This window comes from Schizophyllum commune (assembly GCF_000143185.2).
Source record: "Schizophyllum commune H4-8 unplaced genomic scaffold SCHCOscaffold_7, whole genome shotgun sequence".
NCBI lineage: Eukaryota > Fungi > Basidiomycota > Agaricomycetes > Agaricales > Schizophyllaceae > Schizophyllum > Schizophyllum commune.
In genome coordinates this window covers 2217083-2231814 of record NW_026089544.1, presented here as the reverse complement: position 1 = coordinate 2231814, position 14732 = coordinate 2217083, and the positions used below count along the sequence as shown (strand labels likewise).

The 14732-nt window shown below is 56.7% G+C and overlaps 8 protein-coding genes across 8 annotated transcripts; 6 read left to right on the top strand and 2 right to left on the bottom strand.

The window, feature by feature from the left end:
* The first annotated feature begins 183 nt into the window (after positions 1–183).
* On the top strand, positions 184–854 carry SCHCODRAFT_02329142 (uncharacterized protein). The gene is made up of 2 exons (XM_050342385.1): positions 184–219; positions 285–854. The coding sequence occupies exon 2, from the start codon at positions 286–288 to the stop codon at positions 598–600; it is 315 nt and encodes a 104-aa protein (XP_050199800.1). The 5' UTR covers positions 184–219; position 285; the 3' UTR covers positions 601–854.
* On the top strand, positions 855–2017 carry SCHCODRAFT_02329140 (uncharacterized protein). The gene is made up of 2 exons (XM_050342384.1): positions 855–932; positions 992–2017. The coding sequence occupies exon 2, from the start codon at positions 1167–1169 to the stop codon at positions 1902–1904; it is 738 nt and encodes a 245-aa protein (XP_050199799.1). The 5' UTR covers positions 855–932; positions 992–1166; the 3' UTR covers positions 1905–2017.
* A 1172-nt stretch (positions 2018–3189) lies between these two features.
* SCHCODRAFT_02504980 (uncharacterized protein) lies at positions 3190–3954 on the top strand (the record flags this gene model as incomplete). The annotated part of the gene is made up of 1 exon (XM_003030764.2): positions 3190–3954. The coding sequence occupies one exon, from the start codon at positions 3190–3192 to the stop codon at positions 3952–3954; it is 765 nt and encodes a 254-aa protein (XP_003030810.1).
* A 210-nt stretch (positions 3955–4164) lies between these two features.
* Positions 4165–6233, top strand: SCHCODRAFT_02581950 (uncharacterized protein). Its single transcript, XM_050343923.1, has 5 exons — positions 4165–4339; positions 4399–4548; positions 4598–5109; positions 5157–5400; positions 5458–6233. The coding sequence occupies exons 1-5, from the start codon at positions 4319–4321 to the stop codon at positions 6067–6069; spliced, it is 1539 nt and encodes a 512-aa protein (XP_050199798.1). The 5' UTR covers positions 4165–4318; the 3' UTR covers positions 6070–6233.
* On the bottom strand, positions 6164–8311 carry SCHCODRAFT_02679102 (uncharacterized protein). Its single transcript, XM_003031150.3, has 4 exons — positions 8159–8311; positions 7952–8092; positions 7106–7900; positions 6164–7037 (listed from the first exon to the last, which is right to left on the bottom strand). Exons 1-4 carry the CDS (start codon positions 8171–8173, stop codon positions 6405–6407), a joined length of 1584 nt encoding a protein of 527 aa, XP_003031196.1. The 5' UTR covers positions 8174–8311; the 3' UTR covers positions 6164–6404.
* Positions 8312–8586: 275 nt separating this feature from the next.
* On the top strand, positions 8587–9448 carry SCHCODRAFT_02505173 (uncharacterized protein; the record flags this gene model as incomplete). Its single annotated transcript, XM_050343159.1, has 4 exons — positions 8587–8737; positions 8785–8985; positions 9028–9133; positions 9250–9448. 4 exons carry the CDS (start codon positions 8587–8589, stop codon positions 9446–9448), a joined length of 657 nt encoding a protein of 218 aa, XP_050199797.1.
* A 365-nt stretch (positions 9449–9813) lies between these two features.
* On the top strand, positions 9814–10870 carry SCHCODRAFT_01038722 (uncharacterized protein). The gene has a single exon (XM_050340903.1). It carries the CDS (start codon positions 9877–9879, stop codon positions 10771–10773), a length of 897 nt encoding a protein of 298 aa, XP_050199796.1. The 5' UTR covers positions 9814–9876; the 3' UTR covers positions 10774–10870.
* A 156-nt stretch (positions 10871–11026) lies between these two features.
* On the bottom strand, positions 11027–13157 carry SCHCODRAFT_02545524 (uncharacterized protein; the record flags this gene model as incomplete). The annotated part of the gene is made up of 7 exons (XM_050343635.1): positions 12824–13157; positions 12727–12774; positions 12596–12676; positions 12452–12547; positions 12180–12355; positions 11450–12133; positions 11027–11389 (listed from the first exon to the last, which is right to left on the bottom strand). Exons 1-7 carry the CDS (start codon positions 12981–12983, stop codon positions 11027–11029), a joined length of 1608 nt encoding a protein of 535 aa, XP_050199795.1. The 5' UTR covers positions 12984–13157.
* Between the last annotated feature and the right edge of the window lie 1575 nt (positions 13158–14732).

Below are 14732 nucleotides of genomic sequence, written 5' to 3'. Positions count from 1 at the left end.
GGTTCTAGTGCTGATATCGGGGCTGATGATCTTTAATAGTGCTGATATTGGCGCTGGCACCGTGAGCTCCAGCCGTCCTGTGGCTTTGTTTGGTTCAGCTTGGTTAGGCGCGTCGGCATTTGCCGTTCGTTGCTGTGGCGTCGATGAGGCTGGCTTCCGTCTTGTTCTCCTAAATTATGCAGTCCGAGCTTTTCGACTCGCGCGCTCACGCCGCACCGGGTATGTCTTCTACTTAGACTGTCTCAATGCAGGTCTATGCCGCTCATAGCTCTCATTGGCGATAGCATGACTATCACGACGGACCTCTCGCTCATGATTCATGATTGTTGTCTCCTCGCCAAAGTTGCTGTCTCTGGAGTTCGTACATTTATGAGGTCCAAGCTCATATCAGGGCCGATTGTACCGACTCCTTTGGCATCTACGCTTCTCCGTCGTCACTTCGGAACATGCGCCTCTCTGCCTCTCTGCGCATCCATACTCATCTTGTTGGCAAGAAACGGCCAGAGGAAGGAAGGGCGCTATGACGCGGACAGGAGCGTGCATTCCTTTGCCAGGTGTATGCTCTGCATGACCCCTGTACGCTCTTTGATGCGGCGTTGAGCCGTTGGTACGCGAGCTCAACAACATTCCTTCCGAAGCTGATAGTAGGTGACGTTTCGCTCCGCGCCGCGTAGGGCGTATGTACTCGTTCCCCTTCCGATGACAGTGCCAGATGCATCTACGCTATGTTGGAAACCCAGCCCCATGTTGACCTGTCAGCGCCACCGTTTTTCTGCTTCCCCATGCGGCGCGTATGGCTCTTTGTTCTGTCACCTAACTCTCTTTCGATTCCGCTGGTGTTCATTCTTCATCTCCACTGCCGTCCATTCATGAATTCTGGCGACCTCCTATGCACCGCAGGTCTACCTCTTTGGGGCTGAATGTTGTTTTATGTACGTGCATACGCGAGGTATGACAATTTTGTGTTGCTGACCGTCATTTTCAAGAGCAGACGACGGCGAGTCGCTATACCTATCGTCGCTTTCGCCCCGCCGTCCGACTTGGCTTTGATTGCTCGCCCACTCGCTCGCCACCTAGCCGCCAAGGCCGCTTTCGATTATTCCGCTGCGCGCTCACATCTGCTCTCGCCCTCTTGGCCGCCTTTTGCGTACCGTCACACCACCGCCATGGCCCACATCCCCATACAAATGGCGCCCCTGGTGCCCATAGAGCATGAATACCTAATCGTGTGCGGGCTTCTCGATTTCTTCGAGCGCACCAAGCTGGGCTTTCGGCTCGAGAGGTACAACGGCTCGAGGTTGTCGCGCGACAACTACCTCATGAGCGAGCTCGACGAGGTCATTTCCTGGGCCCAGGACACCCTCCGTAAATACCCGGCCCCGACCGTCGAGTTCCAGGTGATCATCAAGGAGGGGCACCCCATGGAACTCGCCGCCATCGACCACCTCGTCGAGACGCTCTGCTTCATCCCCGGGTGGACCCAGCTCGTCATGTCGTTCGAGCTCTTTCCCATCACTATCTCGTCCCGCAAGCGCGGCACCTTCGAGGGGCTCTTCGCGCGGCGCGGGATCGGGCAGCTCATGTTCGCGCTCGACGGCAAGAGCGTCACCTACAATGGCCCGTGGGATCTTGTGCCAGCGCCGTGGATGGCGCTCGAGCGCCTCTCGCGCTTTTTCGTGGGCAAGGTCGACGTGTGGAGCAATGTCAATCCCGATGAGGCGGAGGACCGGCTCAAGGTCAATGCAAAAGTGGATTGGAGGGTCGCCCATGAAGAGGACGAGGAAGCGAAGATTAACACGGAGTTCTGGGAGCCGGGGACGCAGAGACATTGGTTTTTGAGGCCTTGGCGCTCATCTGAGGCGAGGTCTTCGGCAGGACAGTTTGTAGGCTCGGAGTCGCACTGAACTTGAATGCATAGGGATTACGGCCACTATATACTTCATTTGAAAAAGTTGCATATATGCTTTCTGAGTTGATACTGTACTTCACGATAATGCTGATTTATCTCAAGTTCCTGACCTTTAAATAGGCTGCATCAGCCGATTGTTTGGTCTTGCTTGGTACTGTAGCACGGCTTGTCGGCAGGACGGCCGTTTCGAGCCTTGTCCTCAACCGCCATTCTGAGGCTTCCATCGAGAGTCCTATACTTCTGGATCCGTCTTCAAAAGCGATTCTCAGCGTCACCTTCGCTCTCGGACGATGCACCGCTGCTGGGAAGTCGCAGAAATCCGACACGAAATTTGCGATCATGTCCGACGCCGCGATCTAGCGTCTCTTGCCCGCGTCTGCAGCATTCTACAACTCTCAGCGTCTCAGATTCTGTAGCGTACAATTAGAAATCTCGCTGCACTGCCTTCCTTTAGATGCTTTGAAGAAGGACAAGCGCGTAAGCGCCATCATCGAACTTCGCTCTTTTCACTAAGCTTGATTTCAGCGCTTGAGGCGACCACTCTTTCCTGACGATTACACTCGCTTGAGGCGCTATGTTTCAGCGCTTGAGGCGACCACTATTCCTGACAATTACACTCGCTCTGACAATCACACTCGCTTGAGGCGCTATGCACCTTTGGTCAATAATATCCAGATCAGATGCATACCGCGCGTCGATGCCAGCGCTCTCGACGCGCTCATCGCCGGCTGGGGTCCTACGCTTCTATTTCCCAATCTACGATCAATACTCTGGCGGTCCTGGGATGAAATTTCACCCTTCCTACGCTCATGCCTTTGTCCCAGCGTCGTCGAGATCGACTTCCGCCCGAATGTTCATGCATGTACAATCATGCTCTCTGTGCTTGGGAGCGTGCACCGGACCTGCCCTGCCTTGCGCAGCGTTCGAGTGCAGCCGCATCACAACCGAGAGCTGTTCGGGGTGTCAGCGGTGTTGAATTTTGCGCAGACGTGCGCGCCGCTGGAGTCGCTGCGGCTACCCTCCGCGCATTTGGCGGCAGGCGCACTAGCTCACATAGGCGCCCTGTCAGCTCTGCGGTCTTTCGAGATGTCAGTCGGTTCGTTGGATTCCGATCTACCGGAGAAGGGCTCCTTCCGCGACCTTGAGTCGCTCTCCTTTCGCGCCTGTGTCAGCCCCAAATACTGCGTCGACTTCATCCGGCGAATGGCCAGCGGAATGATACACACCTTGGTTGTCAAGCAGAGCCGTCCAGCCGCGCATGGCATGCTGTTCTCCAAGTCATGTGCGCCCGCATCCCGCGTGCGACGCTCACTGTCTTCACATTGACGGAGGAGATGGGGGGTATGCAGGATGATATTAGCGACGAAGACGTAGATCGCCTCGACATCCGCTCCCTGCTTGGTTTTTGCAACCTCGTGGAGCTGCGCGTCAATGTCGTATCCCCTCCGGACCTCACCGACGCCGAGTTCCGCTCGCTCGCGCAGGCCTGGCCCCGTCTGCGCGTCCTCAGCGTCCTCTCTCGTCGCCGGTGGGATTCCCGAGGGCGCACCCCAAGCGCAACTCTCCTGACCTTTGTGTCGTTCGCAGAGCTCTGTCCGCACCTAAAGCGCATAGAGATAGTTGTCGATGCGCGCCTCCCAAAACGCTTCTCCGGCAAGCCAGGACGCGGCGCGGCGTGCCACGCGCTCAGGCAGCTGCACGTTGGAGCCTCGCCCATCGACAATGCAACGTTAGTCGCGGCGTTCTTGTCTGATATATTTCCGCCGCTGGGCTGCGTTGAGATGGAGACCAAGCCGTTGGTGGGAGGAAAGCTGGTCGAGGAGACAAGACAGAGGCGTTGGAGCGAGGTGAAGAAGTTGTTGCCGACGTTCAACGCAATACGGCTGGCTGAGCGGACGTATGTGGCGGCTAACGAGTGGCAAATGGGAATGCGGCACTTGGAGGTATTGGGAAGTGCGCCTGAAGATGGGGACTCTTCATCGGAAGGCTCATCTGAAGGGGATACCTCTGACTCGTCGATCGCCGAGAGCGATTCGGATTGGTGAATGGCAAGCTCAACTACATCGGCTGGAGGGACCGAGGCTGAGTTACTCAGACTACAAAGTATTGGATATGGGGCCTGTCTACTGAGGCGCGAACTCTATGGTCGACGAGGACGAATGGATAAAATGAGTGCAATAAGGTGAACAGACCATGTGATCGTGTATTTCTGCCTGATTCGCGAGTTGCCGAGCGGACTACCTGGTGGTGCTGATCACATCTTGTCCTCCGTCATGTCACTACCATTCCGACTCGTCTCCCCTCGAGCCGTACCCATCTCAGATCCAGGGTACCCTGTGCAGCTATACCCAGCGACACTTCATAAGCAGACATAGTCGAGCTTCTCTGTGAACTTCGCCAAATTCGGATATGCCGATCGGCAGCAGAAAGGTATATTCATCAGTCGGGGGCGGTATACAGATGACCACTAACATGGCGAAACTTTTCAGCTTAGCATATCGTCTCTCTTCCAGTACTCGCGGCGACAGAAGGAATCGAACGCCACCGTCGTTTCTTTCCCTTTGCTTGATCTACCGCAGGAAATCCTCGAGCGCGTGATTGTGCTGGCGCGCCCGCTGGATATCGTATCCCTCAGCAGAGTAAGTCTTTCACTACTGGTTCCATAAATCGCGTCTCATAACCTTGCAGACATGCAGAGTCCTACATGCGCTCACGACTCAACGCAGACTGTGGCTTGAGGTCGCCGAAATCGTGACTGAGCTCAACAACATGGTCATCCAGCGCTCTCTTCTCGATGCTATGTCACTTCGCGACCTAATTCACTTCTCGGCTTCGTCCACCCTCTTCCTTCGTCGTCTAGAGTCCCTCGGGCAAGTGAAGAAGCCGACTCGCTCTGCCTTTCGCCTCCGACCACGCACGCAGCGGGCACTTCCCGTACTCTTCCCTCCAAAACGAATTGAAGACGATGGAATACATGCGACATACCTGACGCTGGTCTCTGGCGGGCGGTTCCTTTTGGCACAGCATACGACTCCAACAGGAGCTACCGCCCGTTTACTGCGCTTGTCTGACGCCGGGGATGGGACGCTCGAGGTGTACGAGGTGGCGGTCAAATCCTTCGAGGGGTACTGCCGAATACACAACCATTGGGCAACGTCGCACAGACGGACTGTCTTGCGGTTTGCCGTGCTAGAGAAATTGTGAGATGGTTAACTAGTAAACCGATGTTCGAGCTGATCAAGTCCAGTGAATCCTCGCCTTCTACCCTTGCGATTTACGACGTAGACACTGCTACTATCCAGCCGGAATTTACCCTGGTAGCTCGTAGCAGTGACCCGCTCCCTGCACTTCACCCGCGCAGTCTGGTCTCGCACTGCGATGAGCGACGCGTCGCCCTGTGCGGAGAGTGCGCCGTAGCAATCTGGGACTTCATTCACGACAGGATGGTTTCGTTTAAATGTCCGAGGGCGGAGGATCCCCGATATCCCTACGTGCGTGAAACCCTTCCTCCCCTGGCCAAACTGCTGATGACCGAACGCGCCGAACAGCATGTCAAAGTCGTTGATAACCGTGTCCTCTACTTCCAGCAGAGCCTTATATTGATCTACCAACTACCTGAAGATGCGGACGGCCACCTCTGTACGCTGGAACCCAGCTTCAGACTCGCTGTCGGCGATGACGGCCTCACGGTCAACAACGTATACTTCTCCCGCGCGCCAGCCATCCCCAATCAACCTTTCCGCTTCCACGTCCACTCCTGGTCCTCCGATACCCTGCGAACGTACGAGCTCCCTCCGGGTTCCGGCGTCCCATTTTCCCACCCATTGCGCGCCGTGCACTGCCCGCGCATTGAAGCCCGCGACGGGTGCGAGGCGCCGCGGAATCCATGGGCGGTCCAAGCTTCTGCATCGTACACGACGTGTGACGGGACGTGCTTTATACCTCGACCCTCGTCAGGTTTGCGCTCGACGGTGCTCTGGTTCGATCTGGAGAGGGAGAACGAGAGTGGCGAGGGCAGTGACGACGTGCGCGCTGGTCACGCGGAGCTGGTCCATCGGGATGACTTTAGCAGGGCGCAGGGGATCGCTTTCGACCCGGCGACTGGGAGGTTGTGCGTGGCGAGCGAATCTGGCGGGTTGCTGGTGGCGGACTATGTGTAAGAGTTCAGCGCGTAGTTAGTGAGAAAAGATAACCTATATTCCCTATATGCTTTGAGAGCGGTTTGTCGCTGCTGTCAGAGACAGACACCTCCGAGGGCAACTGATGGCATGCATAGTCGACAAGGGCGAGTATATATAAGGGACGAGTGAGCCAATACACAAGTAACACGAGTACGCAGAGTTACAGTGAACGACACGGAGAAAGCAAAAAGGGAGGCTACGAGCGCTGCGCGAGGCGCACTTGAGGAGAATGAGCATCAGCGCGCAATGTCCGTGACATGGATTATCTCTTCTTGTACTATACAAGGCCCGAGCGCCTCAAACCTCAATAAGTGCTATCGAGATACCGACGTCTGGTCGGCGTAGTCCGCGACATGGAGATGACCGAAGATGTCCGTAGCGCATGCTCGCCCCGTCGCCGTATCAAAGGTCATGGCTTGGATGCCCATGTTAGGGAAGCTCTCCCAAAGGCTCAGATTGGCATAGCCAATGCTGACAGAGCTCCTCCTCCTTTCCAGGGGCCCATTGGTGCTGGATGCATTTCCCATGTCCAACCAAACGATACCCGGGCTCGTGCTGATTTCCAAGCGCGCGACGACGTGCGTATTGCCGATCGTCGTGTATGGTGCAGGATGGATGCCCCATGGGTCGTGCGACGAGCGGTTCTCCTCGCTAGCGTAGCGAACGGCGCGCGGGGAGTGAGATATGGGAGCGCTAGCGCCGAGTGGAAGTTCGTAGGTTCGGATGGTCTTGCTCTTGCGGGCGTAGGTGTGGTAGAAGAGGGGTTCATTCGACGTCGGAGGCGCACTAGAGAAGAAGACGTAAGTGATGTTTCCCCACTGGTGATGGGGGAGCTTGTAGGTAGGTGTGAGGAGGCCGAGGTGCCCGGAGGCGTTGTCGGGAAGGAGGTAGACGGCCACAAAGAGGCAATGGAAGTAGACCACCCGGTTTTGGAGGACTTTGATTGTCTGAGAGGGGCATTGAATATAAGCATCATGCATAAGTAGCCGAGGCGTATGGAGCTCGAGTGACTCACATACGGAGGTGACGGGTTCTCCAAATCCAGTGTCAGCACGCTGTCGCGCGTGAAGTCCCAGATAGCAATAGCGCGCGCGCCGCAGAAGACGACTCGATCCTCATCGCAGTGGCTGACTGCGCTGCGCTCGAATGGTACGGGAAGTTGCTCGCTAGTGCGGGCGACCAAGGCGAACTCTGGCTGCGCCGCGGTAGTGTCGACATCGAATATGGCAATGCGAGACTCCGACGTAGCGCCAAACTCCGAGTTTGTCTCCCACAGAACGGGAATGTCAACCGCCGAGCGAAGGATTCTCTCCAGCACGACTATGCGCAGGACACCGCGACGCTGCCGCAAAGTCCAATGGTCGCTTAATCGGTGGTTTCCCTGCAATGATAAGACAGCCAATTCCGGGGTCTGGATCGCTCCTTCGGTGCTGTTGAATAGACGGAGCAGACGGATGGTGCTGTTGGTGAGAGCTTCGCTGTTCGCCAGGAGGTATTGACCACCGGAAACCAGAGTCAGGTTTGTGACGGGATTATGTCCTGCATGCAAGAAGAGCTTTGGAAGTGAATGCAGTCTTCGAGGTCGTAGTTGGAACTTCAAGGCCGCGGTGATAGGTGCTTCCCCTCGCCCGGCAAGTTGCAGTCGGTGAACGTATATGAAAGGAGCACAGGCAAAGTTTTCTAGGTCGCGGATAGACATAGAGTTGAAGAAAGATTGTGGGAGTAGCATATCTCGTTCCTCTGCAATCGTTGTAGCAACTTCGAGCCAGATCCATTGTTTGGCCGAGAGCGAAGAGAGGGCCTTGCAGGTCTTTTGAGAACCATCAGTATGAAATTGATTGATAAGCTGACTCATACGCACTTTCCGCAGAGACACAATGTCCAAAGGCAGAGCCAGTCCAATGACCCGCTCGACGATGTCCTGCGGCAGGTCGAGGAGACGGAAGGGCCCTTGGTCGTTCTCCGCTCCGAGCCAGCGAAGAGGCAGGACAGACGATATGAGCTTCGAGTAGTGTTCCTCTCATTAGAATCCACTGAGTAATATCGGGGACAGGGTGATTTTCTTCACCTTTCCAAACACCATTGGCAATCCTACCACGCTAGTGGCGAGTAGGCCTGGACAGGAGTACGGACGAGCTACTATATACCCACTAGAGGAGCCGCTGGTATAAGTAAAGCGGCGGATTTTGACTGATAAAATCACTGGGCTTGACGCCTACGTGATGGTCAAGAACAAGGTGTTTTGGCTGTGTGTGTGACGCTTGTGCCCGTCACAGTCATGTGATGTCCACGACTCGAACTGTGACATCGTGACTATAATCAGCACCCACAAGACCTTCCGCGTGAGAATAGTCACGGCGCTTGGTTTGACATGCCATATATAAGGCGCTTAGTCTCTATTCTTACTCTCAGCTCCGCCTCTGACCTTCAGCTTCGCGCCACCAAACTTTCCAAACAAGTCCCTCTTGCCAGTGGCTGAATCTAGTTCAGGGTATCATGGATCGGCCACGAATAATCAAGCTCCAGCCTGCACACACAGCGCACAGCTCAGACGAGGACTGGTCCGATGAGGAGAAGGAGTTTGCGTTCTTGGAGCGCACTTTCGAAAGGCCCATGGCCGCTTCCTACACTCTCTCCAGTCTGCGTAGTGCGTGCTACCGCCCGCTTGATGACGGGGAACTTATGTATTCACAGACCAGTTGGATCCTGTCTATGGTGATCTCAACCTGGACCCATCGTACCGTCGCCGTGCGTCTTCTTTGTCCGTCCTTGCCACGATATCGAGCTCACCGCGATGCGACCTCATTTCAGACACTCCGCCGTGGGATGACGAGAAGCAGATGAGGTTCATTGACACCCTCTTTCGTGGCATCTACGCGCCGTCGATCATCTTCGGTGCGTCTCATCTATGCTTCGACGACGCTGCTCTCTGATTAGCCCCAGCCAACGTCCGGAACTCCCGTCGTTATAAGCGGGTCTGCATCGATGGGAAGCAGCGCTTGACGGCGATATACAGGTTCATGGAAGGAGAGATACCCTGTGCGTGCCAAAATGAAGTACTTCCACCGTTTTTTTCACTCGCTGAATGCCACTATAGGCAAGGACCCGTGCGTGCTAACCGTCTTGAGTTATCGGACGTTGACGATGATCCATCACCAGTGCGACCGGAAACCGGTACTGGTATAAGGTAAAACGTGGCGAAGAAGCAAGCGAAAAGAAAGTCATTTCGGAGCAGTATCGTCGGCGATTTGACACTACCATGGTCATTGCCATCGAATACAAGAAACTTCTCAATGAAGCACAGCAGCGTGAGATCCACGAGGTGCGTCCTAGTCGAAGGGATAAGGAGTACCATTGATAAGGTCCCAGCGCGTGAACTCGTAAGGTGGATAGCGATTACGGTTGGGTAAGTCGTGTTTTGGTCGGAGGCAGAGAAGGCTTCGCTACGTTTTGTGTTGTTTGTGGCCACCCGTGTATGTAGACCAGATAGTTCAAATGACCGAGATGAATGTGTATCAAGTTATGCAGAGGATAGAGGTTTGAGCGACGCGACGCTGAGCAGTGTTGTAGAGGTCGAACGCCAGAAGAATTTGACCAGTAAGTATCATGAGGGCCGGGGATGCATCAAGCCGCACGCAGCTCGGCTATCTCCGAGCCTGCTTGGGCTTCGACTTGACGAAATCGCACACGCCGCTGGCACGTTTCTTTCTTGTCGTCGCATTCGACGGCGAACGTGCATATCCACCTCTTCTGCACTTGGTAATGAGTATCCAAGGCAACATCTCCATGTCCAGCACGTACGCATCTCCCGGTTCGGTGGCAAGCCACGAACCACTCGCCTCTGCTACCAGTCGATCCTACCATCCCGACTTTAGCTCCCCCGACGCCGATGCTGTCCTCTGCTCTCAGTCCGGCACCCTCTTCCGCGTCCCCTCTATCGTTCTGAAGATGACCTCCGGCTTCTTCCGCTCCGTCCTCGCGCTCCCGCCGCCCAAGCCCAGCGCCGAGCACCCCCTCCCAATCGCCGAGCCCGACGAGACGATGCTCCCGCTCCTCAAGCTCATGTGCGGGCTCCCCATCCCGCCCTGGCCCTCATTCTCCTCCATCGAGGACGCGCTCGCGCTCGCGGAGGCCTGGGAGACGCCGGGGCCCATCTCCGTCATCCGCACCGCGGTCACGGCGCCCGCGTTCCTCGTCGAGCCTCTGCGCGTGTATGCGGTTGCGCAACGCTTTGGGTGGGCCGCGGAGGCGCAGGTAGCGGCGAGGGCGACGCTGGCGCTCGATTTATACGACGACGTGCACCAGGCGTCGCTGCAGAAGCTGTCTGCGGGGGCCCTGATGGCGCTGCTGGGGCTGCATCGGCGAAGGCGAGATGAGCTGAAGCAGCTGCTGGACCATTCGGACATGTTCAGCGCGGGGAATGACGAGGAGGCGCCGTGCGCAAACTGTCATGCGAGGAAGAATAACTCGACGTGGCGCGAGTTGAAGGCGAGGATATTCATCGAGATGGATAGGCGGCCTTTGGGAGATACGTTGTACGGGCTGGAGATGGAGGAGTGGCCGGAGTCGGTGGCGTGCTGGAACGCGAAGTGCTCGCAGTGCGGGAAGGTGAACTACGACAAGGCGACGACGAAGAGGAACATACAAGGATGCGTTCTGCTGCTGCCAGACGCTATCTCATAGAGGTCCAGACCGACGTCAGGCAAGACATATGCATGCATAGGGTGTAGATATCAGGTACTACATGATGGGATGTTATAGGATTATACGTGAGTCAGGAGGATCTGGACCCGACGTCAATGCAATAGTGAACATAAGATAGGAAGAAGGTAACACTCAAGCGGTGGTTGGAGCCATATATGCGAGAAAGTCACAACGGAGGAACAAGAGGCCATCTCCGTCGCCGATGGGTCAAAAAAGGCTCGTCGAGGACTTCTCACCTCCTGCGGAAGTCTCGGGGGTCTCTGTCGCGAGGGACACTTGCACTTTGCGAGGCACCATACATCCCGCCGTACCCGCCACCGTACATGGGCGGCATACCCCCGTTGTAGCCCTGCGCCATCATCATCGCCTCCAGAGAGATACCACCAATGACGGGCGTCGGCGTCTCCGAGCCCGCCATGGCTGACAGCGGAGGAGAGGGTAGACCACTGGAAGGTTGCGGCGGCTGGGGTGTCGGCACAGAGATGGGCTGCTTGAGGCCCTCTCTCGCCTCGCGCAGGCGCGCCATCACATCGTCCGCCTTCTTCGGCGCGGGCTTAGTCTTCTTCGCAGTCGGCTTGGGTTCCGGTGGCGCCATCTCCTGGTCCTCGTCCTCCGACTCGACGACCCTGCTCTTGCTCTTCGACGACGACGCCACGGGCTTCCTCGCGCTCGCCGTCTTCGGACGCTTCGATCCCCCGGGGACGTACTCCGGATCGCCGTCGTCCTGCTCCTGCTTCACCTGCCGCCCACGCTTGCGCTGTCCGTTCGCCGCCTTCCCGCCGCGACTGACGTGGATGAAGTCGAGGATCGTACGCGTCACCTTCCCATTGCTGCGCACATCGTCGTGGTGCGCGCGCACGTCCGCGCGCAGCGCCTCCATCAGCTTCACGATCTCGCTGCGCGGCTTCCCCGCGTGCGCCGCAATGAGCACGGCGAACATGGCGACCTCGATCGGCGCCATCTTGGCGGGCGCGCGGAAGATGTGCTTGTACGCGGGCGTGCGCACGATCGCCTCGAACTCGTCGAACGCGCGTATGACCGTCGTCTGCACGGAAGAGGGCACGTGCTCAGTCGCGCTGAGCCAGCGCGACAGCTGGTCGACACCGGGAAGCTGCCGGTACGTCGCGGGCTCATCGAGGAAGCGATCGGTCACGTAGACCGCGAGCGCGAGCGTACGAAAATCACCCCCGCGAGACCGATCCCAGTCGAGGGGCGGACCGGAAAGCGCTCCGGCCTCGGTAAGGTACTTGTCGAGGAGCGTGCGGATGAAGCGCGAGCGGTGGGTGTCGATGACGGCGAGTTTCTCGGACGGCGTCAAGGCCATGCCCATTTGGACACGCTGCGAGGATCAGGACGGTGTACAAGGAGGAGGCCAATGCGCGCACCTGAAAGATCTCGCGCTCCTCCGTCTCGTTGATGCCGTCGTACTCGACGCACACGATTTGCTTCTTGGCGAACGACTTGCGGTACTTTTCGGGGAGCAGCTTCCTCTTCGCCTGATTTTTCGAGGTTCCACCAATATCCTTGTACCAGTACTTTTCTCCTGTCCTCCTGGAGGGGGCTCAGTCATAATCAGTGCGGCGCGAACACAGTACGAACGAGTCTTTATCTGTGATGCGGTCAGCTGGGGGCTCGGAAGTGGCGAGGGGTCACGTACGGTATATCTGGCCGTCCATGAACCTGTGCAGCGACGTCAAACGCTGCTTCCCGTCGATGCACGTCCGCTTTTCCTCGCCATCTTCGACAGTAAGGGCTGGGGGCTGGTGAGCGGCGTGAAGGTGTCGACAGGGCCTCTACGCACTGAAGATAATCGGCGGGATGTAGAAGTTGCGGAAGATGGAGTCGATGAGCTGGATTTGCTTCGCGTCGCCCCATACCACGTCTGTAGGTGTCAGTCGAGCAGTCGATCGACACAGCGCCGCTCTAACGCACTTCGCTGGTATTCCGGGTCAAGGTCAATGTCCCCTTGAGTTATTTGCTCTGTTGTTCGGTCAGTGGTTAAGGTCTGGTGGCGAATGTGGCCACACACCATACAACGAAGACGCGGTGTAGTTGCACGCGCGGGGTTTGGGGAGAGTGCGATGGAAGCTGGTCTTTGACTTCTTCTTTGAGTGCTTGTTTGAGGTATCCTCTTCATCTCCGCTTTCGTCGATAGACGTGAGGTCCGAGTACAGTTCGTCGTCCGACATGGGTGGATGGAAGATGGAAATGAAAGGTCAGAATTCTTGGGGAGGGTAGAGATCTGGCTGGCGTTGCAAGGAGATGAGTGGGGTGTATGACACGAGTATACGGCGGCGTTTCCTTGGGGTCCGCAACGTATATCTTCGTCGACGCCGTCAACGTTGACGACAGGATGGAATTTCGGGGGAAATTCGAATTCGCGTGCGCGTAGCGCGCTGTGACATTCTTGTCACGTCACGGTGGCGCGCACGCCGAGACGCGCGAATTGCGCGCGAAGTACGTTCGAGTCTCACGGTGGCCAATGTGCCTCAAGAGTGGTCCACAACCTATGTTCTAAAGGAGGGGGGTTTTCAGATGAAATGTTGACCTCAGGCGAAACTACAACGGGACTTGAGAGGAAATCATAATCATAGGCATCTGCCCAACTGGTGCAATCCCACCCTTGAAAACGTCGCATACGTCATACAAAGACGGCGCGTGCGACTGGTTTCGGCGATTTCCGATGGACTCATAGGCGTCAAGTCGCGCACCCACAACGCCACTGAAATGCACTGCGGCCAAGTTCAATGCACTTAGACTGATTAGACTGACAAGCGGTTTTTATCGCCCTATTTCCTGTTGCTCTTCGATGCTGTCCTTTACGCCTTCGCCCCGACAGAGTGGCTTTCTAGTAGATGATATATTATGCCACCGAGCTACCATAGAACTCTAGTCTGTTCGGTGGCTACCCTGCACCTCCCTCGTCGCGCTCTGTCCTTGAGGACCGCCAAGGATGCGGCGCTGCGCGGTCGGGTAGGGGATTGGTATGGGTAGGGAGGGGACATGTCATGTGTAGGACAGGGCAAGAGGCGAAGCGGCGGTCTCCTACGCCAGTAACTGTGGGATTCGGCCGCCTAGGACGCGATCTGCACCCTGCGCCCGCACCCTCGGACGACGGCTGAGAGTGGTAGGAGAGAGCATGTCAAGGTCAGCGAAGGAGAGTGGTGGTGGGGTCAGGGGCGGTGACAAGGATAGGTGGCAGCGCGAGAGTTGGAGGCGCGCGCATTGTCGCATGCACGTGCTCGAAGCGTTTGCTCACTGACGTATGCGACGTTTTCAAGGGTGATATTGCTCTAGACCATCTGCCCCGTCCTTTGGCTGTGTAAGGAGCCAGACAAAGACCAGCAGGTTCGCAAAGCTCCGCGGTATGCGCATAGCAAGCGTGCATGACAATAACGGCAGACTGAAGGTCTGAGGCCTGACACAGACTTTCATTTTGCGGTCAACATGATATCGACTTCGCTGCCTACACCCTTGGTAATAAACAGCCACCGAATGTAGTCTCCCACTACTTGCAGTAACTCGCCAGACGTATTGGCTCTGGACATCATTCCCTTCGCCAGGTCGGATGCCGATATCTGCGCACTGCAACATCCCCAGCCGATGCACCAACTCAGCCTGACCTGCGCGCACGACGTCCTCCTCTACCCCCTTACCCCCTCACGCGAGTCAAGCTATCGCAGGGTAGAGCGTATACCAGGCATGTCACCATACCTCATCAACGCTCCGGGGGCTTGACAGCCCTCGAAATGCGTGGCGCTTGGTCCGCTTCTTCGATGTGCGGGCGGTGTGCAGTGCGTAGCGGGTAAGCCATTAGTACACCAGGGCCGGTAACAAGTTCTGCGTATGGTTGAAATCAGATATTCATAAGTGGGCGTGAAAAGGGTGGTTGATGGTGGATGGCTAGCACGACAACGAAGACGTCGTAAACGATGGTA